At 37.2% G+C, this 9,330-nt stretch overlaps 1 protein-coding gene across 3 annotated transcripts in view; it reads left to right on the plus strand.

Annotated features, from left to right (window-relative positions):
- Positions 1-4,908, plus strand: part of LOC149547333 (hexosyltransferase GAUT11-like) — a 115,948-nt gene extending 111,040 nt beyond the window's left edge. For all 3 annotated transcript variants that reach the window (XM_089791606.1, XM_089791605.1, XM_089791607.1), the window contains one exon: positions 3,255-4,908. In XM_089791606.1, the coding sequence (XP_089647732.1) occupies positions 3,255-4,706 (1,452 nt within the window). In that variant the 3' untranslated portion in view covers positions 4,707-4,908. The remainder of the gene's footprint in view (positions 1-3,254) is intronic.
- The last annotated feature ends 4,422 nt before the right edge of the window (positions 4,909-9,330 follow it).

Here is a 9,330-nt window from a genome sequence, read left to right on the forward strand (position 1 = left end):
CCATACCTCTTAGGGAGTCATTTTTGCATCAGAACCGATCACCAAAGTCTGAAATACTTCCTGGAACAACGGGTATCCTCTCCTACACAACAGAAATGGGTCAGCAAACTCATGGGGTATGATTATGAGATCACCTACAAGAAGGGTAAGGAGAATATTGTGGCAGATGCTCTTTCTCGCACATTTGATAATCAAGCTTCCCTTTCCGCTATTTCTATGCCCATTCCCAATTGGTTAGCGTCTGTTCAGCAGGGCTATGACAGTGACTCTTCTTTATCTCAAATCATTCACCAGCTAGCCAATAATCCTTCTGCTATATCACATTACTCTTGGGATGGTGCTTCTCTTCGATACAAGGGTCGGCTAGTGCTTCCTCAGAACCCAGCTCTACATCAGGCTATTTTTTATGAACTCCATGCTTCTCCTTCTGCAGGGCACTCAGGCTTCCTCAAAACTTATGAGCGAGCAAGGAGAAACTTCTTTTGGAAAGGGATGAAACAGACGATTCAACAGATGGTGGCTGAATGTGATACTTGCCAACGCCACAAGGGTGAAACGACCCTCCTTCCTGGCTTGCTCGAACCATTGCCCATCCCTACACGGATTTGGACTGATATTTCTATGGATTTCATTGAAGGGCTTCCTAAATCCGGTGGCAAGACAGTGATCTTGGTTGTGGTTGATCGTCTCTCGAAATATAGTCATTTTTGTGCCCTCAGCCACCCCTATACTGCCTCCTCTGTTGCACAAATCTTCATGGACCAGATATTTCGTCTTCATGGACTCCCTTCTTCCATTGTCTCTGATCGTGATGCAACTTTTACTAGTCATTTTTGGACTGAACTGTTTCAGAAAACTGGCACCAAACTGAAGATGAGTTCGGGCTATCACCCACAAACTGATGGTCAAACTGAAATTGTCAATAAATGCTTGGAAACTTATCTTCGTTGCTTCACTTCCGAACAGCAACATCAGTGGGCCAAGTGGCTCCCTTTAGCTGAATGGTGGTACAATACCTCTTACCACACTGCCTCTAAAATGACTCCATATGAAGCAGTCTATGGTCAGACACCTCCAGTGCTCCTTCCCTACACTCCCAACAGCTCACCAGTCCAGGCAGTTGACATAGTTCTCCGCAGCAGGGATCAGATTCTTCGTACCTTACAGGATAATCTTCACATGGCCCGTAATCGGATGAAACAGCAAGCAGATCAACACCGTTCTGAGCGCTCATTTCAAGTTGGGGATATGGTTTTTCTTCGTCTACAGCCATACAAACAATCCTCCCTAAAGCTGAAAGGGCGTCATAAGCTGGCCCCAAAATTTTATGGGCCTTATAAGGTTCTGCAGAAGATTGGTTCAGTTGCTTATAAACTGGAACTTCCTCCTTCTTCCCGCATTCATCCAGTCTTTCATGTTTCTTGTCTAAAGAAAGTTCTGGGTACCACTGTCAGAGCACAAACTACTCTCCCTGAAATGGATACGGAAGGATCCATTATCCTGGAGCCGGTGGCAATCATTGACCAGCGCACTCGCCAGCTTCGCTCTCTCTCCATCTCTGAGGTCTTGATTCAGTGGTATGGCATGCAACTAGAGGATGCTACCTGGGAACCCCTTCTTCAGATTCAACAACAATTTCCACACCTTAAGCTTTGAGGACAAAGCTTTTTTCTAAGGGAGAGGGGATGTTAGGAACCTATGTGTTCCTTCTGTTTATTTTGTTAGAGTAGTGTTGTTGGACGCATATGCTTTGTAAGTCGTCCCGTGAGTATATTTTATTATCCCACATGCATAGGTAGTATTACTTTTCTAGATCGTACTCAGTATATAAGAATAGGTTGAGGCCCTTGATGGGCACGGACGAATTTATTGTATTGAGCTTGCTCAAAGGAGGTTACCCCCTCGAAGTGGCCTGCGATCAGTAGATTCATTCTGAGTTCTGCTATCACTTTGTATTCTGTTATTTCGAGCATTCTCACGATATTGCTATAAGGAGGTTCATCACACATTTCTAGAAAAAAAGTTGTGTCAAACGGACTATCACTTTTTAAAATATTGAATTTTATTATGTACCACTTTTTGGAGGAGATAAAAAAAATTGACATAAATAAATTTTTTTTTTAGATTAAAAAATATGGTTACAAAGTAGGAACAAAGTACTCAAAATCACTAGTTTATGTCATCTTGAAATTATTTATAATTTTGGAAATATAGTCACTTGAACGTGACGTTTGTTGCAAAAATATTGATTTCAGTGTCAAAATTGGTCAAAAAGTGGAACCCATTATTGTGGGATCACCCTTTGCAAAATTCCTTCATCAATGCTCAAATGCACCCTAGGTGCAAATCACCACTGCCCAAGAAAAATTTAGGCAGCTAGAATCTTCCTATAAACTGCAGTTGTGCCAAGAACATAGCATGGTTGCCACCAAGTCTTTGAAACTGATTCCCACTTGGTCAATCAATTTTAGAATTCCATTTCTCAATTCTAGTATGGGAAATATGATGCTTTTCTCAGAGCCTACTTTTCTTATATGAGGTTGATTCAATTTGGACTAGTAGCAATTCTTTTTTGATTATTAATGATTCTCTCTTTGATTCTCTTTCTGTTTTTCTTCTATTTTCATTATATCAAGGGCTTAATCTCATTTATAGTTTTTGTTGTCTTTGTGTGATGAGGATTGTTTGAAGTCATTCTAAAATATGAATGATCCTAATCCAAGTGTTCCAGAGTGGACTGCACATGTCTACATCTTTTTTGGTTTTGGGACACTGATGCTCTATCTATAGAATATATGATTTCGTGGAATATTATTGTGTTTGGTGATGTCAGTATGTGTGCATTCAATATAACTTATTGAGTCCTTTACCAATTCCTGTTTTATTGTTTATGTGCTCATAGAAAATCATGCTTGTCTGATTCGTCCATTGATACTTAGAGCCCTTGATCCACGAATTAAATCTTTCGCCTTTTAACATTAATTTTAAAAATCTTTCAAAGAAAATAAGTAGTAATGGGAAAAACACGATGCATTGGAACTTATATCAAAAGCTTATAAAAATGATTACATACGATCTCCTGGCTGTCTTTTTGGCTTCTACTGACACATTACAATTTGAACCAACTAGATTCTGTTACTTTGGCTTGTCCAATTGATTGAATTGGTACTCAGTACTGTTATTCATTTTAACTATTGTATATCAAATGTGGTATTATTCTAATGTTAATGTTGTCATGTCTTTGTTTCTTGTAGAGGAATGCATTTACCAGGACAAGTGTGACTGAAGGAATGAATATCACAGAAGAGATGATTAGTGCAAACTCCATTACAAGGCAGTTGGGAGATCAGATAGCTCTGGCAAAAGCATATGTAGTTATTGCGAAAGAAAGTAATAATTTGCAATTTGCATGGGAATTGAGTGCACAAATCAGAAATTGCCAATTATTGCTATCTAAAGCAGCCACAAGAGGAAGTCCAGTCACCATGCAGGAAGCAGAGGCTACCATCCAAGAATTAGCAAGACTGATCTTTCATGCAAAAGAGATTCACTATGACAGTGCAACTATGATTATGAAACTAAAGGCACACATACAAGCTTTGGAAGAACGTGCAAATGCTGCCACTGTACAGAGCACAACATTTGGACAGTTAGCGGCAGAAGCAGTTCCAAAGGGGCTTTACTGTTTGGGTATAAGATTAACAATGCAATGGGTTAACAATCGTAAACTCCAGAAGCATATGAATGCCAAGAACAATTCTCCAAGGTTCACAGACAATAATCTGTATCACTTTTGTGTGTTTTCAGATAATGTTCTTGCAACATCGGTTGTGGTAAACTCTACTACCTATAATGCGGATCATCCAGAGTTGCTTGTTTTTCATGTAGTCACAGATGAAATAAATTTTGGAGCTATGCAGGCTTGGTTTGCTTTGCATCAGTACAAGGGGGCAGCTATAGAAGTACAGAATGTTGAAGACTTCACATGGTTTAATGCATCATATGTCCCTGTTTTGAAGCAGCTGCAAAATGCTGAAACACAAAGTTACTATTTTAGTGGTTCCCAAGATACTAATTCTGCAATTAAATTTCGTAATCCTAAGTACCTTTCTGTTTTAAACCACTTAAGGTTCTATATTCCTGAAATATATCCTGCACTGGAGAAAGTTTTATTTTTAGATGATGATGTAGTTATCCAGAAAGACTTGACACCACTTTTCTCTATTGATTTGCATGGAAATGTTAACGGGGCAGTGGAAACCTGCCTAGAGACTTTTCATCGATATCATAAGTATCTTAATTTCTCTCACCCAAAGATTCAATCTCATTTCGATCCAGATGCCTGTGGATGGGCCTTTGGGATGAATGTTTTTGATCTTGTAGCATGGAGGAAAGCCAATGCCACTAGTAGGTATCATTACTGGCAGGAGCAAAACGTAGATCGTACACTGTGGAAATTGGGAACTTTGCCTCCTGGCTTACTTACATTCTATGGTATAACTGAACCACTTGACAGACGGTGGCATGTATTAGGCTTGGGATATGATCCCAATGTTGATAATCAGCTCATTGAAAGTGCTGCAGTTTTGCATTATAATGGGAATATGAAGCCATGGTTGAAGTTGGCAATGATCAGGTACAAATCTCTGTGGGAAAAGTATGTCAATTACTCTGATCCTTTATTGGAGCAATGCCGCGTTCATTAAATATTGGTGTTACATCTCTTGTTGGTGCCATACCATTATTTTCTATGATTCATTGTCAGATATATCAGTGCGCTTATCTTTATCCTTCATAATTTCTTGTTGGATATATTCACATGTCAACATTCTTTTAATTGTAAATTTAATTCTTTTACAGACAAGTCTTGGAAGCTTATTAAGGATTATTTTTATCTGTTCCTCTGCATTCTTTGGCACATTTAGAAAATAGTTGGTATTGTGTTGGGTTCTTTCCATTTAGCTGTGCCCAAGTGCAATCTACTTTTATTGGTTGCACCAAGTTAATTTGTATAAGCAGCTTAGGCTTTTGAAGTTATCTTGTTTTCTTGGAAAACAATTTTCTCTTCCCATGCTCCAAATCTGTAACAGTAAGTCTTAAGAAGAGGCACATGCTAGACATATTTTGGCATTTCAAAATAATATAACACAATTCATTTTAAGCAATATTTATTTCACTAATTATATTTAATGTTAAACTTCAAGTCTGTTGTTTACTTATTACAAAATACAATGATTTATTTGAAGGCTTGAAGCAATTTTCCTTTAGCATGTGGAGACTGCAAGTTTAGCAACAATCGATTTTATATCTACTTTTCAAATTTATTGGACCATACAGTGCAACTTAAAGTAACTGAATAGGTTTATTAGCATTTTTTAATACTGAATAATGATTATGTATGATAATGTACATCAATTGATTTCTAGACCAGTGCATTTTATAGAACAAATGAGTTAAACCTTAAAATTTACTGCTATGGGCCAGGTTTTAGTATGATTTTAATCTCCAGGCTAATAGCCCTCAAAACAAATAAAGGATAATAACAGGTATCAACGAATTCTTATCAATTTGCAGTTGATACATGACCAGCAGGATTATGTCACTGAACATCACACTTCTTTTTAAGGGCATGTGGTATGGTGGGAGAGGTCATTTGAGGTAGATGTTAATCATAATTTATGTTAGTATAAATGCCTTGTGGTTTTGCTTCTGTGATAGTTTACCTTATCAATACATTGTTTGCTTTATGAAAATGGACCATTCTTGTTTCTTAGTTCGGAACCTCTGAATATGTAGGCATAACCTGTCCATAAGCTTATTCCTGTGAGAAAACTGTATGATCTGCAAAAATTTAATGTTGACCCACCAGTACCAGTATTATGTGCATGATTCATCCATTAATTTTTAAATGTAATACATTCAGAGACACAAATCTCAACTATTAAACTTGAATGCCATGCAAGTGTATGGCTATGTAAGGAATTAGAACGTTGTAGAAAGTAATTATTAACTTAAGAATCTAATATAGAGAGTGCAACGTGAGTGAGCTTTACTTCTATCCTACAAATACTTTGAACCTCCTAAGGAACACCCAAGTAATGATTTATCAAAATTGAAAGCACTATAATTGGCTCTGCCATAAGCGGCTTTATACTATTAATATGTAGATCACTTTTGTAGGCTATGTAAGGTGGGAAGGGACTCTATTGGCTGTACCATAAGTGGCTTTGTACTATTAATATGTAGATCAATTTTGTATGCTCTGCAAGGTGGGAAGGGATTCTCGTCCATTAAGAGTTGAGTCACTATCGATGTGTACTTTTTGGTTGTGTATAGGGAAGTGAGTTGCAGTTCTGTGTTTAAGATGAATCATAACAGTTGACAATATCCTAAACTTGATCTCTGACCGCAAATCTTGCAGATAGCTTAAATATTCCTGTTGATTTGTGTCATGCGATTTGTGACAAGGCTTTGGTATGGTCCAGTTGTGTGGAGAAAATTAATGGATTGTAAGGATAAATGGAAAGGCAAGGTGGGGCTGTGAGGTAAGCAGTGCAAAACGAAAATCAGAGTAACTAGTGATCACACCAAATTCATGCAAATGCAATGCTGGCAACAATTTTTAGAAACATTCTTTTGTGCATTGGAACAAAATGAATCATTTTGATACATTAATGTAACGGCAAGGCCATTTTGACCAGGAGCCACATAGAGTTGTCAACCTCTAAAATTCTCTATCATTTTGGGTTTAGGAATCCTGAAATTACGATGATGAAAATGGAGAAGAGTAATAAAGATATTTAATTCAGGTATCCTAGTTTTTATCTATTTTGAATACTGTTAATTTTCTAAAAATCATTACAATGGGTGTGTAAACAACCTTTTTCCCTTATGCTTCCAAATTTTAAATGTACATATTATTATTACAATGTCTAATGTTTTTTTTGAAAGCAGCATTGTTTGAATTTACAGCCTGCCACGTTCTATTATAATGGTCAAAATTGAATCTCCTGTTCAATATTTGAAACAAAATCTGGACATTGTTTATTTTTTCTTTTAAATTTGTATATAGTGTATGAAACAGGTTACAGTAGGAGGAGCTGTGCTCCATTAGTCCAAACTGATAATTACCATATAAAAAGATACAGTCTGCATATCCCCTAGCTATAATATCAAACATCATAGGGTAAAATTTTTAATTGCATAACATGTTCATTCTTATGACCCTTTGACATTTGAACTAGTCTCAGCATAATAACACTCATAAATGCCAATAGGGGGCTTAATCTCATCCTCCGGATCGCAATAGGTTATTTTTCTTCTTCTAGTCCTTGACTCATATTTCAGGAGTTTTGGTGATTTTCTTTCTGTCCGTACAATCCTTCAACACAGCTAGCTCCTCTTCATTTAGTTTATATCCGCCTTGTTGAAAGAAGTGGACACTTTTAATCTCTAATATTTTATGCACAACAGTCAGGTCCTCTTGAAAATCTTACCTATAAAAAAAAGGTCCTCTTTGAAAAGAATGATAAATTTGACTTTAGGGATCTCCACTGTAGTATACACTTGCAAAGAAAATCAGAACAGCCGAGTTTACTATTGAACTTACTAAGGCATCTCACTTTGCCTTGGGATACTTTGCACCTTGGGATACTTTGCTGTTCCTCTTCTCCAAGGTACCCCACAAAATTTTATTAGAGAAAACAAGACCAAAGACAAAGATTAAACATAACCAAAAATAATTTCATTCCAATCAAAGCCATCTTTACAATTCCACCAAAACGATTTCCTAGAAACTAAAGACCACACTGTTCTGACAAACTGACATTCAAGGATTAGGTTTTCTAAAAAATAAAAAGCATTACAAAAAGCACAATTACACGTTGCAAACCAAACACACTAAGCTCATGGCTAACAACACGTTGCTCGTTTTCAAATGAGGAGGCATTTATTGCAACCCTTGTCTATACCAAGGAGAGGGTTACATTAAAGATCAATACACGACGATATCAACAAATCATATTCTAAATGCAATGTCACAAATTTGCATCCTAGTATAATTTGTCATTTAGCATCACTCTACCATAGCCTAAGGCGTGAAATTCCACATCACCTGCTTGTGCTCACCCATTTGATCTTGTCATCACTTGTTTTGAGTCCTGACCATGTGGCTTGGACGAATTGTGTGCGTCATGGAGACATTTGTATGACACACACAAGTTTGTGAATCTGCAGATGTGCAGGTTACTGTTGGAGCATTACAAACTACCACCCTGCAAAGTGTAACACCCAGATCCACCGCCCACCAAGGCCATTTCGAATTTGGTTCAATATATATCTCTAATTTTGGGCATGCTTTTGGTCCTCTATATTCTATTCTTAACACTCATTCAAGCTCTTGCACATCTCTAATCTATTTTGGGCAGATTTCTCTCATATAGGTTGTCTTGGCACTCCATTGGCATTCATAGTATCTCATGCTAGTATATTGGCTTCTATCTCATTGACGGGAGTCTCTTTACTTTGTTATATCTTGTGTTCTTGATGGTATATCAGTCACTATCTTTTTCTAGCATTTATATATAATTTATTTCTCCTTCCAATATGCTCATTTGTCGCCGTTTTATCGTGTCTATTCGGGCTTTGTGGAGGTGGGAACACCAGAGCAAGGACTTGACTAAGCGAGGTTTCCAAACAACCACCCAACATATTTCGTTGTTTCCATGTGTGCAAATTTCATGGAGAAGCATGTTTCAATCACCAACGTCATCAGCCGCCTGTTCCAGGGTAACGTCCTTCGTGGTTTGTAGATATCTTTTTCATCATACTTTGTTGTAGTATTTTGTTCCTAATTATGTATTGCATTATTTTAGCATTCCATTATCTCATCGTCTCTTGTGCCGTCCTCTATACGTGCAAGATGAACGCACATTGCGAGGGTAGATATCTTTTTCATCATACTTTGTTGTAGTATTTTGTTCCTAATTATGTATTGCATTATTTTAGCATTCTATTATCTCATCGTCTCTTGTGCCGTCCTCTATACGTGCAAGATGAACGCACATTGCACATACCCCTCGCACTAGCACTATCATTCTGAGCTCACATTTGCTTTCAAGGAAGTAAGATTATGGAGTTCAGCGATCATTTCTCTATAGTTAGCTCTTTCATTTTCTATAATTAGAATACTTTAATCACTTAATACCTTTAAATTATTTGCATTCATTTCCATTTAGTATTCTACTTGATTTAAACTACTTACATTTCAACACCTTAGTTAATTAAGGTTCTCTCAAACACGTGTTTATCCTTAGCCCTATGTGCTAGTAG

This window comes from Cupressus sempervirens, chromosome 7, assembly GCF_028749045.1.
Source record: "Cupressus sempervirens isolate cs-2001-9-10 chromosome 7, ASM2874904v1, whole genome shotgun sequence".
NCBI classification, from domain to species: domain Eukaryota; kingdom Viridiplantae; phylum Streptophyta; class Pinopsida; order Cupressales; family Cupressaceae; genus Cupressus; species Cupressus sempervirens.